Below are 20,750 nucleotides of genomic sequence, written 5' to 3'. Positions count from 1 at the left end.
TCCAGCCTCTGAGTAACTCACTGCTGACATTTTACACACAAAAGTGAGCAAGTAAAGGCCTGGACTCATACCATACCTGTGACTTGCAATTGTTTTGGTTTTGATAGTCACCTGTAGGAGAGTCTTGCAAACTAAGTGAAGAATAAACACGAATATAAAATTCTGACTTTGTCCTGTATGTATAATGAGTTCCGTGCACAAGATGAATTTAAAGTAAACTGTAAACACAACTTTGAGAAGTTCCTCCTAGCGACAATTACCTCCTAAGATTCAGCAGTGTATATGGACAAGGTTAGGCTGAAATGCCCAGTGTGTGTGTTGACTCCATTGTTGGCTATAGCATCAAAACTATGGATTAAACTAGTAATTAGAAAAAGAAAGGAAAAGTAGAGGAGCATAGGTCTATCTAGTTGCTTGTATTGAGTGGATGCACTGTGATGCTTTAGCATTCTAAGTTCTAAATTTCTGCCATTACTTGAGAGTGGCATACCTCAAATGCCTTTCTAAAGAAACTTATTGTGCTGGACAGTGGTGGTGCACACCTTTAATCCCAGCACTTGGATGGCAGAGGCAATAAGACTTCTGTGAGTTGAAGGCCAGCCTGGTCTACAGAGTGAGTTCAGGATAGCCAGAGCAATACAGAGGAACTCTATCTTAATAATAATAACAATAACAATAATAATAAATTAATTAAAAAAGAAAAAAGAAAGAAGAGGAAAAAGAAACTTATCATAAGAGCTGTTTGCTAATTAAAGGCATTACCCATAGAACTGCATTCCTGCCTGTGTCATCTGAGGATACATGTGGGTATGTGTGTGCTTGTGTGTATATGTGTGCACTCGTGTGTGTTTGTGTGTGCATATGTGTGTACACATGTGTGTGTGTACTGTGTGCATATGCAGTATGTTAGCCAGTTCTGCTTGTATTTTCCCATCTCTTCGGAGCATGAGCAGTGCTTTCCAGAGCTGGGAAATTTAGAGATTGAGTAAAGAGACCCGGACACAGAAGAGTAATTTGCATGTATAATCTGGGAAGGGGTTACAGGGTTCTTTTAAGCCATTTGACTCAGGTGCCAAGTAACTGTAATTTAATCTAGAGAGTTTAGCAAATTATAATGAACAGCTTTCTGGCTGTCCAATGTCATTCATTTTCACAAGCTAAAATGTGGATATCAGAATTTAAGCAGTTCCTGAAATGTTTGAAAGCCTCCTTAATACATTGCTTATAAAGCAAAAGACTCCCCAAAACTCTACAACTGCACCATGTAGTAAATACATGTCATAAAGTTGTTCAGCAGACCTCAGGAATGAACTCTAAGGCAAACTATGTGCTTTGGGTAATTATGATGTCTCCACTCAGGTTTATCAATTGTAATAAAGTACAACTCTTGTCAGGGATGGTGTCGATGGGGCTAGAAGTGTGTGGGAGCAGAGTGCAAGAGGAAATCCCTGTCCCTTCCTTTCAAACTTGTTGCGAACCTGAAAGTAGTCTAATAATAAAGCCTTTAGTAAGATAAAATGAAAAAAAAAAAAAAAAAAAAAGGAAGCAGAAAAAAAAAAAAGCCCTGTGCATGTTTCTTCTCTAACCAAAACCATATGGGAATTTATTGGGAAAATGGGAGTTGGTGGCATTCTGTTATTACAGTATTTATCATACAGTTACGGAAGGGAGTAATTTATGATCCTTGCTTGGAAAGCCAGATCGATACAGAGATAAATGTCCTTGCCACAGTAGAATTTATATCATCCACGTGATAATTGACCACTGTGTCATCTGTCTAGTCATTCATCTCATTATCTGATGGGAGTAGTGGAAGGCTAATATGGATGTAATTTATTAATGCACACCGGTGGGGAACCATTGGTCTAGCCTACCTGTTACCTGTCCTTGGCAACACAGAGCATAGCTGTGTACCTCCGGCCGGCTGCAGGCGTCCACAGAAAGAGCTACCAGCTTTGTCCCACACTAGGCATCTCTTGTTGAATTAGAAATGATCTTCTATTTCTTGCCCTTGTGGATTCTATTCCATGTCTGCCCCCTTTGGACACAGCAGTCTGCCTAGAGCAGAGGGGCTTGGTTAGTTGGTCTAAAGAGAGCTTTTATTGTCACTAATTTTGTGACATAATCATTCTATATCGCCTATCCCTACTTGGCATCAAGACATGTGGCTTAAAACTCAGACCATACTACAGTATGGGTAAAGAGAGTCAATTGGATCTATAGGGACCAAACATTGGGTGAATGAGAAAGAAGACCAGAAAGCTCACTGAGCAACTCATTCAGGGTTAGCTCCCCAACGGTGGGGGTGTGTGTGAAAAAAAAAAAAAAAAAAAACAAAAAACAAAAAACGATTCCAGCAGCCCCTTTGATTCTCTCAGCCCGCTGGAAACACTCGCTGCCTGCACTATCTGAGATTTGCCTTGTGAGGGTTAATCAGTGGGCCTATTATTCAGCAAATTAAAGGCTTGGCTGCCAGAGAGTTCCTTTCAGAAAGGATTAGGGTCTCTGATGAGGCTTTGAAGTAATGGATGGAGCTGTTCTGCTAATGGAGGAGGGCTAAGGACTCCCCTGACTCCCCTGGCAGCCAGTGTGGTGTCTTTATTCAGTCCCTTGCCTAAAAAAAGAAAAAAATATTTCCTCTTGCAAAACTGCGATGCCCACACAGGGCACTGGATCGACATCCCAGCGGGTGGAGTGAGGGGGCATGTCTTTCTGTTGCAGGAGTGCACAGAACTGCTTCCCGAGGGCGTGGGCGGCAACGTCCAGAGGAAGAAACATTTCTCCAAAGAGCAGCAACAGGAAGGAATCAGTGGGGTCTTATAATTTATTGTCCTTTGGAAGGGTTTGGCTCAGAAGTTGGACAGAAGGGCTAGCAGGTGACAGCCACGGTGGTGGTGGTCTGTGTCCTCAGGACTACTAAGAAAGGCAGCCAATAGCTGTGCAAAATGCTGATTTGCACAACACATTGACAACTACCTATTATCTGACAAGACTCCCCCCCCCCCCCCCCGAAGGCTTTTCAGTAACAGTTAGGCTGTTAGGGAAACCAGGCTGGTTCATTTTCCCCAGTTTCATGTTTATACCATCCACAAGAGCCATGGAGTTGGCATTAGGCCAGAGAAGTGTTTAGTCCTTGTCCGTCTTAACCAAAAGAGCATGCCTTAAAAAAGGAGCATAGAGTGTGGGTGTCTGTGCCGCCAGGACCACCGCAGCTGTGGGCCATTGTTGCTCTTTACCAAGCTCCCTGCCCCCACTATGCATTGTATTCCGAGATGCTGGCTGGAGCCTCTGGTGGCTGCGTTTGTCAAACTGTTTTTTGACCACTTTCACAGTTGTGTCATACTCTAGCTCCCCCTACCCCACCCCACCCCACCACCACCAGCAGCAGCCCCAGCTCTCTCCTTTGGGACTTCGTGGTTCCTTTCTTTGAGCTACACTCTACCGGTGGGTTAAAATCTTTCTGGAATCGTCCTTTTGGCCTTTGCAGGGATCAGGGTAAGTCTTGGAATCTACTTTTCCTTACTCCATTGATGCCAGTGGCTGAGCACTGCACTCTACAGCCTGGAAAGGCTCATCCACTCCCTAGTAGAGCTGACCCCAGATTAAGATCAGGGAGCTCTATATTGGCCACCCAGGAGAATATTTTTACTGGATGGTTCCAAGGATGCCCCAGGGTTGGAGAGTGTCGTAGAAAAAACCCCTATGAACCACATGGCCATGCTCAGGGCAGGCTGTTGTGTTCACTACATTGCAGGCTCATTACACATTTCTGTGGAAAACTGGAAGATATTTTCTTCAATCTCAGTACCAATATTCACATCTCACTCTCATCATGGGAGGAGCTGGGCTGTTAGCAAATCACAGATTACAAGATGCATAGAACAGACATTTCCCCTTTCCCATGGTCTGCCAAGGAGCTAGGTGTCAAATTTGTGTCCATCCTCAATAAAGTCATTTGGTATTTTCCATACTGAATTTCTCCATTGCTTTATCATTTTTCCCCCTTGGCTTACATTATTTTTATGTTGCCTTATTGCATGTATCTGTGTACATCTGAGCACGTATTTTTGTCCTTACATTATTTCTGGAACAAGATAGAGTATTAAAAATTAGTTGTGTGTCCTGCTGGGGAGAAGGTTAAGTGAAGGGACTGCTTTGGAACACAGACTTGTGTTTTTCCAATAAATAACTCGAAAGTTATGATCCTCCAAGCCAGCAATTCCACCCCTACATATATTCCCAGGAGAAATGAATGAAGACATGTAACCACATACAAACCAGATAAGGAAATATTTCTAACAAGCTTTAGATGGAAGCTACATGACTGTGCTCCCAATAATAGGGAGGCAGAGTTAGGAGGGTCACAACTGAAGACTAGCCTGAGCTACATAGTGAATTAGATGCCAGCCTAGGCTTCATAGTGGGATCCCCCTCAAAGGTCAATCAAGCGGCCATCCAAATAAAGAACATTAGTTTACACCATTAGTTTACAACTGTTTAAAAGTGGAAATAACCCAAAGTCTATCAGTCAGTAAGTGAAGAAAGTGTGATGTGCTCACACAATGGAAGGTAATTTTTAGCAAAAGGATTAAATATTAATGTATGCTGTGACTTGGAAGAACCTTGAAACTATGGTAAGTGGAAGAAGCCAGCCCCACATATTACAGAAATGCTCAGATCTGGCAAATTCATGGAGACAGAAAATAAATTGGTAGTCGCTTGGGATGGAGGCAGTTGAGGGAAATGGCAAGTGACAGAATCAGTGCAGAGTTTCTTTGTGGAGTGATAAAGTTCAACATTGATTGTAGCACTAGCTGCCCAACTATGAACACACTAAAGATCTTCAGACTGTGCATTTTAAATGGCTAAACTGTATGGTTTGTGGGTTATACCTCATTAAAGTTGTGAAGTCATTTTCACTGGGTCCAGACTTGGAGGCAGAGGCAAGGGGATCTCAGAGTTCAAGGACAGCCTGATCTACATAGGCATTCCAGATTAGATAGGATTACACAGTGAGGACTGTCTCAAACAAATAAATAAGAAAGAAAAGTATAGACAATGATTAGTCATTGTACATTTTATAGAGTAGTTTTTGCTAGTTTTCTTACATGTAATTTTTACTTAGTGCCAGGTGTGTACGTTTGGCAGCACTGACTTTTAGCAGGATCTGTCACTGGGTTTGGAATTGTGAGTCTCTGTGGCTAAGCTGCATGGCAAGTTCCCTGTATGTTATTTAGTCTGGTGTCCTTGGTCCACTAGACAGGCTTAGTGGTGGCTAGGAGCAGGCACTAAGCCTGAGAAACAAGACTGGCCATCCTGGGGTCACTGTTCCATCTTTCAGTTCACAGTTTCCTCCACCCTGGCCATCTTGAGTTTTGTGAGTGATGGTAAACAAGGAAGAGTGGTCAAGAGACAGAGAGCTGTAAGGAAAGAGAATGATCAAGGAGGAAAGGTGGCAGAGGTCCAGAGCAGCACCAGCTCTGGCTGGGACAGATCCCTTGGGAAGAGTGAGAGCTAAAATGAGACCAGGGGACTGGTAATGGCGAAGCCTTGGGAGTCTTTGGGAGGAGTGTCAGTGGATGGTGAAGGTAGAAGATAGATTTTTATGTTCACAGAGTTCTAGCTGCTGGTCCATCTGTCAAATTTAAGTTTGCTTAAAAGTTCACTAGTGGCTACTTCTGCTATATTCTCAAACGGTCCTCACACCCCATCTTTCTCTTCCTGCATCCTTCGTTCACACCACGCCCTTCTTAAAAAGAGCCCCATTCTTGCCACCAACTGAATTTCTGCTGTTTTCAGTTTGTTCCCTAAAGAGAAGACATCCATGGGCCTCCACAGGAGACTCCTGAGCCCTTCATCTGACTGCCTTTCCCTTGCACTTCCTCCCAGTGTCCACTCTGTCCTTGAAGAATGTCACCCCTCATGTGAAACATTTGTCGAAGCTGGAGTCGTTTATTTCTTCCGGGTTATGGCAGGCCCTAGACTCTTCAGCCTTGAATTACAACTGCTGATATAACTGTTCCTCCACGTGTTTCCAAATTCTGTGAAAGCAGACGTCTGATTCCAGGCACCACTGCCCTCAGCACTTGGTGTAATGCCTTTCATGGTAAACAGCTAACATACATGTCTATGAATGAACCATGTTGTCAATTTCACCTAGCCCTTCAGCTATTTCATGTGTGTGAGTTGTTATTACCCAAGATTGCACGTGTTTCTTATGGAACCCCCTGCCCTCGTCCTAGGGTATTCCTAGGCAAGTGCTTGCCGTTGCCTTGGAGTTGGCTGTTCCATTACTTTAGGAACTGTCTAAGTATTATCCATCCCTTGCCCTCAGAGGTGAAATGCATACAAATGAGAATTATGGATTAAAGTCAGGGCAGGGTGGCAAGCAGGATCAAGGGAAAGAATACAATTCAGTTGTCCCCAGGCACTGAAGCCTGGGCTAAGAAGCCGACCATGACTGTTTGTCAAAATGGAAATTGATTTTTAAATCAAAGAAATGACCCAGACATTCAAAAACAAGAGAACCAACCCAAAAGCTTGAAAACACCAAGGGTTTTACTTTTGCTGAATTGCCAGACCCAAAATGTCTCCTCTCCCCCCAAGTGTCACAAATTCTACTTAAGGACATCTACTATCAAACAGAAATTCTGGTCTCAATAGTAGGAATCACAAAGAAAGCAAAGAATTAATTACCCATCTGACTGAACTCCTCAAGATAGGTTTATGTAATACTGGACTCAGTTTAGTTAGGTGGGTTTAACTAATTAGGAGACAGCAGACCTTAAACACTAACGAAAAGCTAATGATACGGCCCAGTGGTTTCCTCCAAAACTCAGGTGCTGCAAATGTGGTCATACAGAGATGTAGGGCCTCTCGGAGGGCATCAGGTCATGAGATGGTCTCCTCTCCCATGAATGAACTGCCTTCTGCTATGTGAGCGTGAGGCATCCTTCCTTTAGGGAAACCATATTGGAATCAGAGAACTTTCTTCATCATGGACATGAATCTTCTCATGTCTTGATCTTGGATTTAATAGTCTTTAGGACTGTAAGAAAATAGTTTCTTTTCATTTTCACCTACTTACTCTAAATATTGTCTCAGCAGTGTGGGGTGGACTATAAACTAAGACATATATGTGGCATTCCTGTTTGTTGGGTGTGCCATAACTACCTTCCTCCCCTAGTCAGCCGGTACAGTGGCTTACCACAGAACCAGCATTTACTGAGTGTTTACTGTATAGTGAGCAATGTGTAACCATTGCCCTATTTACTCTCCACAATGATCCTGTGTCCAATATATAAATTAAAAGCAAGAACTCATTGAATCTAAATGAAACATATATCACTGCATAGCTCTAAGTATTAGAGTTGTCCTCAGTACCTGACTTAATGCTTATTATTGCTCCAGTGTTTTTAAGAATATGCCATGCTAAGGAGAGTAATGGGTTTTGTCACTGAATGCATCATTTAAATGCGTCAACAAACTATTTAGAAAGTGCTGTGTCTATGTGGGCAAATGTTTTCTGAAGGCTTTGACTAGAAAGACTGATTGACTGACCAGAACATCAATGACGGTGGAGAGGTTGAGATATTGCAGGTCTGGGACCCAATTACAAATTATCTTCTCTGGTTGTCCTGCAACTCAGTCTGTAAACCAGACTGGACTTGAAGCTCAGAGATCTACCTGCCTCTGTCTCCCTAGTGCTTGGATCAAAGGCATGCACCACCACCACCCAGCCACATCTCCCTCTGAGTGTGACCTTACGCCCTTGTGGCCATCAATGAAACCCTCGAGATGCTTAATAGACCACTAGGTCCCCTCAACCCCAAAGCCAAAGCCATGGGGTAGCATCTGAGGAAGATGACCTTCACAGTCACTTTGTTGTGACTCACCTACATGATACTTCCCAAAAGATTTAAAAATTTTTTTTGATTCATCATTATAAAGCTGGGTGAAACTATTGCCACACTGGAACACTCATATTTGGTTCCAGGACAAGCTGTATTTTTCTTTCCTTTAAGGGGCTAGCTGTGTCTTGGCAGCTCCTGGGCATCTTACTCTGACTCATGGGTCTTCTGGGGTCAGCTTCCACTTCTCCCCACAGTCCTAATTTTCCTGAGATGCTTAAAGCGAACCTTTCTTTAATTTTCAGCTTAAGTAAATACCTTTAAAGGGAGCCGTGGTTGACATCTGATTTTCTGGTAAAGTCTGGAGGATCTGTCACCAAGCCCTGCCATGACAAAGGAACCAAGAGGCTTTGACTGGTGCTGTAGGAGACCTTAGCCATGCTGAACAGTAGTGATGACAGCTGCTATGACTGTCCCCTGAGAGAGCAGTCCACTGCCTGGTGGCTTGTGAGCTTTGGTGCCTTAACTACATCACATGAGATGGCTCAGACAGTAAGAATTTGCTGTGAAAGCAAGAGGGCTTAAATTCATATTCTCAGCATCCACATAAATGTGGGACACAGTGGTGCACTCCCATAATCCCAGTGCTGGGAAAATGGAGATAAGAGAACCTCTGGGCCTCATTGGACAGCCAGCCTAGCAGAACAGATGAGTTCCAGGTTAAGTGAGATAACCAGTCCCCCCAAGATAAGTTTAGAGCAACTGAGTAAGACACTTGACACTGACTTCTAGCCCCACATGCATGCACAGGCATGTACATTTGCACAGCATATGCACACACATTTGTCTCATCTGCAGACACACAAGAAGCAAACAGAATGTTTTACATAAAAACCAAACTAAGCTAGTAAGAAGTATGGTAGAGAAGGACCACCAGTTACTACCATCAAAATGGCCTTAGTCCTAGGGTACAAAAATGGGGGCATTTGGCTTAGGGAGATATCCCAGTGGGTAGAGATGCTTGCTGGATGAGCCTGGAAGTCTGAGTTCAATCCTTGGAACCCAAATAAATAGAGAAACAACTGCACAGAGCTGTCCTCTGGCCTCTATACATGTACTGTAAGCTCATGCTTCAAGCCATGCATGTCTGTGTATGCTCATGCGTGCGTGTTCACATACACACACACAAACAATAATAATAACAACAAATTAGATTTATAATTTTTTTAGATCTTCTTTGACTGGCACTATATCCAGCAGAAGACATACTTGTAATACGTCCACTACAGAAGGTGGCACTGCCATCAGCAATAATAAAGCTGTCACCTCCCTCAGCAGTCTTTTCTATGACCTTTTCTTGGACACACTTCTGCTTACCCCTAATCATGCCCCCTCCTGCTGCTTGGCTGGCCTGCTGTAAGTGGGCTCTTCATTCATTTAATATTTCCAGCTTTCTCCTCAGACCTCCCCCAGACTGATTCTGCCTGTTATCTGCCTATAATACACTCTCCCATCAGAATGGGGAGCAGCCTATCCTTACACAAGCAGTGCTTGAGGAGATAACATTTTTGTTTGCCTGTCTCCTGAACTAAGAACACAGCCAGCTATTGGTCTTGTTTTTTTTTTCTAATTATTTAAACTTCCAAGGGATCAGAAACAGGGAAATAAAGAGGTCTCTGTATTGGCAGACTTTACTCCAGCCATATCTCAGGGTAGTATGTGTCTATATGCTACAGCTCTGCCTCTGTGAGCTACTTCTGGGCACTGGCTCTGTGAATGGATTGTCTCCAACCACAATGCATATTCTAACCTCTGGAGATAGGTCCTGCCCTGTGTAATATAGATTTGATGGTTTGGCTTCAGACTACCCTGTGTTTTCTTTCTTTTCTTCTTTACCTTGTTTAAGTCATCTGTAGAGGAGGAGAGTTGCTCTTTACACTTCAGTCTGGGAATTGAGGCAATGCAATGTTCTTTCTTTTCTCTACCATGACCTCACCTTGTTTTGTGGCTACCAACAGCTTTGCCCACCAATCAGACTCACTTGTTTCTCTTTCTAACTCTTTGCATCCCCAAGCCAGGGACCTCAGGAAAGATGGCAACTGCTCAAAGTCCTCTGCTGTCTAAGTCAGTGTTCTTTCTAGTTCTGTGAAGACACACTGCGACCAACCAAGGCAACTCTTGTAAGAGAAAGCATCTAATTAGGGCCTTGCTTATCTTTTCAGGGAGTTAGTTTATTATCATCATGGTGGGGAGCATGCTGGCACGTAGGTAAGCATGGTGCTAGAAAAATAGCAGAGAGTTCTACATCTGGATCCTCGGGCAGCAGGAAGAAAGAGACACTGGGCCTGGCTTAGCCTTGTGAAATCTCAAAGCTCACCCCCCCCCACCCCAGTAATACACTTCCTCCAACAAAGCCACACCTCCTAATCCTTCTCAAGTAGTGGCACTCTCCAATGACTAAACATTCAGATATATCAGCCCGTGGGACCACTCCCACTCAAACCACCACATCTGCCCTTCCTACCTCCTGATGGCACGAACTCTGTTCTCGTTACCAATTTGCTTCAGAGGGAGCCTGCTCTTTCCCCTCCCTGATGGGGAGGAATGCTCTGAAGTATCCCTCCTGCCTGCTCAGAGCTTTTACACGTAGCAAATATAGGTCATTCCACTCAGACTGTTATCTGCACAGCTGCCTGGCTGAGTTTGCAGCCATGAATCTCATTTACGTGAATTACCTCCCCACCGCAGGCATGAAGTTAGCATGTAATTCCAGGTCTTAACAGTAAGACCTCAACACATCATTGAAACCTTGTGCATAAGTTTTGGGAAATGAAATGTGGCTAAATATTTCAGCATGCAGAAAGGGGGTTGTTCACTAAAGTCATATAAGAAATGCCATCCCCCCCACCTCTTTGAGACATCAGTCACTTTGGGAAAATGCCTATGTTTGTCAGTCTTGTTTTTCAGAATGGAAATTTTCTTTCAAGACAGAGCACCATGGGCTCTGCTGCTTAGCCTATAATTACCATATCTAGCCTCAGGAAGATTTTTTCCCTTCTTGCCAGTCAGGCTGCTGTGTGATGATGATAGGAACCTCGAGACAGCAAAGTGAGTCACGGGCCAGGGAAATGTTTGCTCAGATCAACAGTATTTGGGTGTCCTGTACCAATGGGGCACTTGATCTAAGAGGCAAGCCTTAAGAAGGCAACAGACAGTGTGAAAGACAGAATATAGACAAAGAAATGAGAGGCGTTGAAACCATGAGTTTTGATGTACCATGGCCCCACTGTGTGGGAGCAGACTGCCATCCTCCTGGCTTCTTTTCTTTTTATTTCAAGCTCATCAGTATTTTTAGTTTTTGCTTTTTCAGCTGCTCTATATCAAGTGGGTTTATTTATGGGCAAATCTTGATGCTTGGTAAATAGCTCCCCTGCAAGGCATCTGGGGTTTCAGTCGTTGTGAAATGTCAGATTACAGGTCCAATGCATCTGCATCTGCAGGGTATCACCCCCACCCCAGCCCCCACACCGCTGGCTTCCACACCCTGAACCCCCACACCTCTGGCCTCCTGGTGTCAGATCCCAACATTGCTTCTTGCATTTTGTCTGTTTTGGCATACTGCAAGTAGCAGCAACAACCTGTGTTTAATGTGGGAACAAAAATGGATTCTGAGAATTAATCTTTAGCCAAGAAAACATGATGGAAAATACTAGAATTTCAAATCAGGTACTGAATGGATTTCCTTCAAGGCTGAAGCTTGCTCCATTTTTCTTCTGGTGAGTTTTTTCTGTCATATTTAAACTGTCAACTGTGGCCTTGTAAACCCAGGGCCTTTTACTGTTCAGGATATAAATATGATTTTTATTATATTTTTCTTTGGGTCCCTTCATCACAGAAAAACCACATCTAAATCTAATTTTTAAAAAAGAAAAAAAAATTAAAGAGATTAAAAGAACACATCAGTGAAATATTTTATCTTGATTTAGTTTCCCTAAAGTCAGTCCATGTTCAATTTTATTTGTCCTTAAGTGAAAGACTCTTAGAAGAACTGACTAGGACCAAGCACCCCCAATTTGAGATACTTCCTTCTATGGAAATAACAGCTTATGGAACTCCCAGGCACAGTGGCAATTAGAGACTCGTGGATCTTGCCTTGGTCTTTTAAGGGCAGAACTCATCTCTGTCCCTTGTTTTAAAAATATAGCTCTAATCAGCACTTGCAACAGGACTTCCAAGATGGTCTCTGTGGTATATGGTTCACTGACAGCAGAACAATGGGAAAGAGAAAATGAAAACATGGCTATGGGGGCTAGAGGGATGGCTCAGTGGTTAAGAGCACTGGCCACTCTTCCAGAGGATCCTGGTTAGATTCCCCAGCACCCATACAGCAGCTCACAACTGCCTATTAACTCCAGTTCCTAGGCTTCTGATACCCACACACAGACATACATGTAGGCAAAACACCAATGTACACAAAATGAAAATAAATTTAAAGAATGTCTATGGCCAACTAAGCTTGGAAACATTGACTCAAACAAAATAAAATAATTAAGAAAAAAAAAAAAAAAACCCCAAAGTCCTTTAATGTATTCAAACACATTATGGTATTTCATTTAGAGGATTACAAGTGTTCTCCAAACTTTGTTTACTAGCAAACTATTCCTTTTGTTCTTTCAGTCTCTCTCAGTAGAATCCCTTACATGACTAGCACTTTACATAACTGGTCCTCATGTCCCATGTCAGAGATCCATGTATTACACACAAAATTTTGTAAACCCTGCTTAGGTGCTGGCTAAGGAATATATTCTGCAACTGGACATTGCAATCCTTGACTTAACAAATACTCTTGAAATGAACATTTTCCATTTTCTTAGTTTAAGCTGTTTATACTCTAAGTCTGAGAGAGCCCTCTCTCGTGAGAAGTACATGGAGGCTGTTGAGGCTTCCTACCCATTTTGCTAGTCAGTTTTGTCTCCATCCACGCGCTCTGCCTGGAAATGATGAGCGAAAATCTTGAGCAAGAAGAGTAGGACATGGCTCTTCAAAGTCTTAAGCAATAATAATCACTCTTTAGATTTGGTAAAGGGATGAAAGACAATAATTGCCCTTAGACATTCAAAAGCTGCAGCTTGAGAGATGAAGGTGCGTGTTCTGATGGTTTCCTGGTTACTGATTACACTTCTTAGCTAGTGCTGCGTGTTACACTGATTGATGTTTCCCCACTTAGAAATGCCTTCTGCCTCCCTCCCTATTAGTCTAATTCATTGTTCCCTTTCCCTCAAAGCTGGCTCAGGTCTTGCCAGCTTGAGGAAGTCCTCCATGAATAGAGGTCTCTAGCAATACACCCTGACTGTACTGTTTGACACATCGTAGCTTGCCGTTTTTAACACTACAGAATAGAAAGGGTTCTGTGGGAGTTGGCTTAGGGCCTCATCACTAACAGGATGACCTCAGGTTCTTCATATTCTAAAATGAGATTAGAATAGCACATCTCAGCCAGGTGTCACAGTGTGTGCCTGTAGTCCTTGTAGTCTGGAAGCTGAGGCTAGAAGATCAAGACCTTGGAGGTCAGCTTGGTTTGCATGAAGGACTCTTGTTTAAAAACAAGCAAGCAAACCCAAAGATAAGACAACTGGGGCATTAGGAGATGGCTCATTTGGTAAAGTTCCTGCCTCAACAGACATGAGGACCCAAGTTTGAATCTCCAGCACCCACAAAAGAGTGGGTACACAGCAAACAACCAGTGCTGTAGTGCTGGAGCAATGGTAGGTTGGGAAAAGTGGGTACTTGGTTTGAACATCTAAGGGCAATTGTTGCCTTTTATCCCTTTACCAAATCTAAAGAGTGATCATTATTGCTTAAGACTTTGCAGAGCCATGTCCTACTCTTCTTGCTCAAGGTTTTCAGCTTCTCATTTCCAAGCAGAGCACGTGGATGGAGTATTTAGCCCCCATTGTCAGCCTGTCTACCCAGTCAGTGAGCTCCAGGGTCACCAACAAACCTGTCCCAAAAACTAAGATGGAGAATACTTGTGCAAGGCACCTAAGGTTGACCTCTGGCCTCTATGTACATGAATATGTACATACATTTCCCCCCTCCCACATGCACAAATAGAAAATCTTTATCCTTATAGCTCTGAAACCCTGCATTTCTGTTTTTGTTTGCTTTGTTCTTTTGTGACAGGATCTTACATAGTCCAGGCTGACCTAGAAGTCACTAACATTCTGAAAATGAATGCTGATTCCTTCTTCTCTCAAGTGCTGAGGTGACAGGCATTCACTGCCTTACCTAGTGTTTGTTATTTGTTTTCTTCCTAAGTATATAAGCAGATTTTACTGTTTCCTATGCTTCTCTAGTCTTTCCATTTTTCTAATTAAATTTATTGTAGGTGCTTAAGGATAAACATCATAATTGTTCATGCATTAGTTTCTTTCATTTAATTCTGGTGCAGCATAATAAATGTTTGCTGAGTAAAGGAAATGAGATGATGCCCCATTATCTAGTAGATAGAGCCTTTGCCTCTGTCAATATAATAACAATTCCCTTTCGGACTTGGGCTTTGCCCCCATGAGAACAAGGTATGCAGGGCTGTTTTCGAATTAAGGCTATGCTCTCAAGGTCTTCTTGTCCTTCCCCTAAAACTCCTCCCCGTGCAGCTGGATGTGTCCCAGGCACACTCTGCTTCTCTTCTGTTGATCCTGTGGTGTGGTGTTCCACCCACTCCAGTCTTCCTGGGAAGACTAACTCATCATCTTCCAGGGCGTCGTGCCCACCATCTCTTAGATTCCTGTGTTGCTGTCTTCCTCACCTGCTTCCCTCTCTTCTCTATCCATGCCTTTTGTGTAACTACTGTGTGATGTAAGGCAAGACCTTCTCCAGTACAGCAGATGACCTTGTCACTTGTTGGAAGTCCTTCTTTGTGGGTAGCTGCTAAGACTGTGTGATAGGATAGACATCCTACCATCAACTGCTAGGGACAGGCTCTCTGAGGCTACCCAAACACTGTCTGCAGGCCTCTCCTGATGGCCTCCCTGAGCATCTGTCCCAGGGAGGAAGATGGAGGTACATTCTGCTCACTGCCCATTTCATGTGCCATCAATTATTTTATGCTGTCCATGTTTGGCTTCTCCCATGAGTCTCTGTGTGTGAAGCAATGGTAACAGTTAGCTGGCAAGGAAGACTTCCCTATGTTACCTCCTCTTTTCTTCCTCAAAAGAAATGGTGTGTGTTTGTGTGTGTGTGTGTGTGTGTGTGTGTGTGTGTGTGTGTGTGTGTGTGTGTGTTTATATGCGAGGCCAGAAGAGGATGTTATAGGTGTAGAGAACCACCTAATGTGGGTGCTGTAATCAGAACTTGGGTCCTCTGCAAGTGCCATTGGGTAGATCCTGGACCCCATTCTGAGGACTCAAATGAGTCACACAGACGCATGAATATACATGGAATCCAGGGAGAACTGCTCATGGAAAGACAGGAGCCATCTCTTGTGAATGTGTGCTGTGATTTCGTATTGTTGCTAGGAAAAAAGAAAATAGGCTGTACAAACCACCTTGGACCAATAAAAATCAAAGGATTGATTTCTCCTAGTGGCAAGGTGGAGGTGGTATTTATAGTCTTGTGGGCATCGTCAGGAAATGCTCTGGGTACGGTTGGCTTTTCTAGCCACAAGCTCCAGTTCTAGCAGCCTTGTGCCATCCTCAAATGGACTGACCCAGGATAGTCATCGAGTCCTTTGGAACTAGAAGGTGAGGGATGGGAAAGTGTTTTGAAATGAAATTGCAAAGTTTGAAATTCTGTGTAAATCTGAGTACTGGGGATGGCTGTGAAGGACTCTGCTTAAATGCTCTGTCAATGACACTCAGAGGGTCCTGACTGCTTATCACTTGTCGGGGCTTTGGGCTGATGCTGGCACACCTTTGTGGGGAAAAAAACACAGCCAAGGGCATTCCATATTTATCCTGAATCTCCAGGGTTAGCTTGAGGCTGAAAGATGTTGAAACTTCCTCCTTTGACTCAGGGCAGCTACTCAGAATAGAAGGACGATGGTAGCTGGAGTGATATTCATCAGATTCCATTTCACTGGAGATTTCTGTGTGTCAAAACCATCTTAGTGCAGAGCATGCAGCAACACACATGGAAAGCCAGTCCACAGGTGTGGTTCTATGCAGTCTGCTGCACAGGCAATTACATGAGACCGGATGTTTACCATTTTGAATGGACTTTTTGTTCCCCCTCTGCATAATTCCATCACAATTCTTCAGAATTATGTGCTGGTAACTTCCTGTTCTGGGCTTCACTGATCTCTCAGAAAACATTAGAAACCAGAGGCTAGGCTTTTCTCTTTCTTACAGGTTTGTTTCTTTCTTTATAAGCTCCTAGACAACCCCTCCCCCAAGCCCCACACACCACTAAATGAGAACATCTCCATGAACCTCCCCTGAGCTCCACAAGAACATCTCCTGAAATTAGTTGAGGTGATAGATCTTAGTCCTATATGCTCCTAAGATAACTTCCTTCCCTTGAAAATGCTTTGCTGTAATGAAGAATAAGATGGATTTTTTTCTAAGCAGGCTATTTTTCCAATGTTTTAAATTCTTCACAGTAAATAGAGGGTAAAATTGGTTGAGCTTTTAATATTTACTTATGACAATCTAAAGTAGATTTCTGATGTTTTAACTAATTCAATTAATAGCATTTTTCCACTCTCTGGTACATATTTGAAAGGAAAGAACTGTGTGGGGTTAATGATCAAGCGTATCATGAGGCTTCTCTCTCCTATATTCTCAGGGAAAGAGAATATCAAATGCTATCATCTTGAATTATTTGTTGATTTTTGCAAACAGGTGTCTTATTAAAGATTTTGAAAAGCGGCCTTCAGTCACCCATCTCCTGGACCACCCATTCATTAAAGGAACTCAAGGCAAGGTTTTGTTCCTGCAAAAACAGCTGGCCAAGGTGCTCCATGACCAGAAGCGCCTGAACCCTGTTGCTAAAACCAGGTATGGTTTTGGGCATTGCTCTGGCATCTTCTGGGTATTTAGAAAGAGGGTGTGGCTGTGCTTTTATTTGTTTCACATTTTAATTGGTAGCAGCCACACCCGTGTGTGTGTGTGTGTGTGTGTGTGTGTGTGTGTGTGTGTGTGTGTGTGTTTTCCAGAGGTTTTTGTTGTTGTTTTCCAGACAGAGTTTCTCTGCGCAACAGCCCTGGCTATCCTGGAACTGACTCTGTAGACCAGGCTGGCCTTGAACTCATAGAGACCCACACTTGCCTCTGTCTCCCTACTGTTGGGATTAAAGGTGTGCACCACCGCCCACAACTCCAGAGTTTCATTTGTGTATCTTTAAGCATGTCCCATGGGTGATTAAGCACAATTCAAAAACTGCTTATCCAGATTCCTGTGACTAATTTCTCAAATGGCTGAAATCTCATTGTCCTCATGTTCAGTTAGCGTTCATTAAAAACATAGTTACTTTTAGTACAAATGTAACTGCAAAACAGCCATGGCTGAAACATGTGAAAAGTCCTAACCTGGCTAGTAGAGAGCAAAGAGCAGACATGGATGCTAAGAACAGGCCCAGGAAAGAGTGTGTGTTCCTGAATGGACTCTGAGCCCATTCTGTCTTTAGTTTTAAAAAGTCTGTAGAGTTATTCTAGTTTCCTTGTTCATATATTTTGCCTATGCTACCTAAAGCAACCAGGATCCCTTCTACATGGCTCTAGCCCACCTCCCACTCCTGACTCTTAAAAGACAGATTTTTTTTTAAATGTTTATTTTTAGGGAATGGGAGGAAGTCAAAATTCTTTTCTGTGCGTATCTCTAAGAAACAGATCTTTGATTTCTGTCCAGAGGGTGGCAGAATTTCTCTTTAAGGAAAAAAAAAAAAAAATTAATTGCAAACAAACCTCCTCTGCCCAGCAATTACTTGGTTTTTATATCTGGCCAGAATGCAGATAAGCACCAGACCAGTATTATTTTAAAGAACACTCAAATATGAGAGGTGAAGACAATAAAACAGCTCAAGCCAGTGCTGAACATATCCCTATATTCTGCAGAAAACCGTTTACAAACCAAAAGCACAAGCCAGGCTTGCCAGAGATGGAATTTCAAGGTGACCGTGTTGTGCTGATTTTCTCTGTTGTTACAGGTTTCTGCTTAGGATATTGCAAAGCAAACGTTTTCCTATTGGTCCCACCTCCCAGGGCCATTGCTGTGGCGTGGCTGGGGACAGGGCAGAGAGACAAACATTCTTGTGGCTCGGTTCCTTTTGAGGCAGTAGAAACTCGCGCTTAAAGCTGGGGAAACCAAAAGCCCCTTTCCTTTAGCTTCTGTACATGAACCTCCCCCACAGTCACAAACCCCACCAAAATGAAGACAAAATACAAACACCTGAGAACCAAGCCTAAGGAAACCCAGCCCTTAAGTGTTGAGGTGGGACCCAGCTTCTCCTGTCCGTTTTGATCAGAGGTCCCTTATCCAGTAGCTTCTAAGACGGCTCCCAGACTCACCAAACAAGGCACTGCTGCCTGAGTTTGCCTGTCCGGTTATACATTCTCATTTTAAATACACCGCCCCCCTCACGCGCGCCCTTAGAAAGTAGCGATTTCTACGCATGCTCAGGCCCTTGCTCTAATTTCTCTTTCTCTTTGCTAATTCTTTTGATGTCAAAAGCCTGGTAGGTGGCAAAGCTTCTCACAGTCTTTGTAATCTCTGTAATTTCATTCTGCCATAGTTTGTGTTCCTTTGAACAGTCATTTAAAAAGATACGACCTCACAAATCGGTATCAAAACATTGAATAGCCCCTTCCTTAGGACTCAGGGAAATAAATTCCGAAGAGACCACACTGTAATGACACTTAACCCAGCCATGACTCCTTCTTAGCAACTGGCAAGGTGTTGGCTATATAGATGTTTTCTGAACCTACATGGAAAGCTCTCAGCTGTCATTTGTGAAGTATTCTATCAAAAGCTGTGAGTTTTCAGCAAAGGTGGAGAAAACAAACACTAACAGAGGGGAGAACATGGATGAATGAGAAAACAATCCCTCCCCCATTTCTCTGCAGGCAGGGCAATCTGATGATGAACATCACCATCTCTGCCAGCTATGGGCAGTAGCTCAGCCCCTTGCTGGAAAGGGCCTTTAACTTTTTCTTCTTCTGGAGTTTTTTTTCTATAGAATGGGGATTATTTTGATGGTAGATTGAATCTACACATAAAAGGTTAGGGATGGCTCTAGCTACAGTGTTAATCATCAATAAATGTTGGTAGCAGGAAAAAAATAGCTGTACATAGTCTGTTTGGAGTCCTATGTGTCTTTATAGCACTACAGTCTTATCGCTCTGATGAAACACTACTACCCAAGCCAACTTGGGGAGCAAAGGGTTTATTTTGCTTCCTCCTCATTATCACTGCTCATCATCAGGGCCTCTAAGGTCAGCAGCTCAAGCAGGGCAGGAACCTGGAGGCTGGAGCTGATGCAGAGGCGATGGAGGATGCTGTTTACTGGCTTGCTCCTCGTGGCTTGCTCAGCCTGCTTCCTCACAGCATCCCAAACCACCAGCTCAGTGGTGGCATCACTCACAATGGGCTGGGCCCTCCCACATCAGCCACTAATTAAGAAAATGCCCTCCATATTTGCCTACAGTCCAATTCTTTAGAGGCACTTTCTCAGTTGAGTTTCCCTCCTCTTAGATGATTCTAGCTTGTGTCTATTTGACATAAAACTAGCCTGTACAATTACCTTTCTCTTGCTTTTCATCTATGAAAATCCATCTCTTTATCAGAGAAGGTCATGAAAATAAATAGTAAGGGAGCACTGAAGTTTAAAAATATTGATTTCTCTTACTCAAAATCAAATTTATTCATTTATTCTTTGTAGAGACATTTACGTATGTAGGTGTCAGGCCCTAAGCTGAGCAGAGGAACTACAGAGACAAACCAGATCAGGTTCCTGATAAAGTGCCACATAAACAAGAAACAGATAAAAAAACAGTGGTTCTCAGTCTATAGGTTGTGACCCCTTTGGCAAACCTGTGTCTCCAAAAGATATTTGCATTGCGGTTCATAACAGTAGCAAAATTACAGTTACAAAGTAGCAATGAAAATAATATTATGGTTGGGGGTCACCACAGCATGAAGGACTGCACTAAAGGATCACAGTATTAAGAGGTTGTAAACCACTGAGATAAGAGCAGAAGGTCAGGGCAAGGAAAGCCTGTGGTCCACTACCTGTCCCTGGCAAAGGGCAACTAGGCCAACCTGGGCTTGGGATGCCTGGAGAAGACACTGAAGTGAAAAATCAAGGAGCTTCTCCAGAAAGTGCCTGAGCTGGGATGTAAATTTGGCAGGGCCAATGGTTTCACGGCTCCCTGCCTGCTGCTTGACCGTCATTGCAGAAAAACGAGTGTTTGTTTATCATCTCAGTTCCTTTATTCTTGTTTGGAAATCATAACTGGTAAGATGATGGACCTTGAACATGATCCTGAAGATCAAACAGAACATAGATAGGAAGGAAGTTACCGAGAGAGGGGGCAAAGAGGTAACACTGATAAGGGCAGCTGGGCTGGAGAATGTCGAACCCTGTGAATTCTCTAGCAGCCTTGGAGTTTCATGTGGGCTTGGAGGGAAGGAGAAAGTTAGGGAGGATCAGGCCCATAGACCCAAGGACCTCAGACTTGTGCCTTAGATAGAGCAACCCATTGAAGAGTTCCAGGCAGGTATGTGTTCTAGATTGTTCCGATAGTAGAGAACAGAATGGAGACACACATTGGCCAATCTCAACAATGTAATACTGCTCCTGCATAGGCATCTCTATAGGACTATATAGATTGCGTCTATAGCTACATCTAGATGCGGATGTGGGAATCTATGTAGAGGATCACATCAAACTCTGGCTTTTCACAAA

At 43.3% G+C, this 20,750-nt stretch overlaps 1 protein-coding gene across 1 annotated transcript in view; it reads left to right on the top strand.

The window, feature by feature from the left end:
* Nucleotides 1-20,750, top strand: part of LOC127221877 (myosin-IIIb) — a 196,267-nt gene that overhangs the window by 92,374 nt on the left and 83,143 nt on the right. Inside the window, exon 7 of the mRNA XM_051183842.1 lies at nucleotides 16,691-16,846. Coding sequence (XP_051039799.1) covers nucleotides 16,691-16,846 — 156 coding nt within the window. The remainder of the gene's footprint in view (nucleotides 1-16,690; nucleotides 16,847-20,750) is intronic.

The sequence above is a fragment of the Phodopus roborovskii genome, unplaced genomic scaffold (genome assembly GCF_943737965.1).
Source record: "Phodopus roborovskii unplaced genomic scaffold, PHOROB, whole genome shotgun sequence".
Taxonomy (NCBI): Eukaryota; Metazoa; Chordata; class Mammalia; order Rodentia; family Cricetidae; genus Phodopus; species Phodopus roborovskii.
This window is presented reverse-complemented; position numbering and strand designations above follow the sequence as displayed.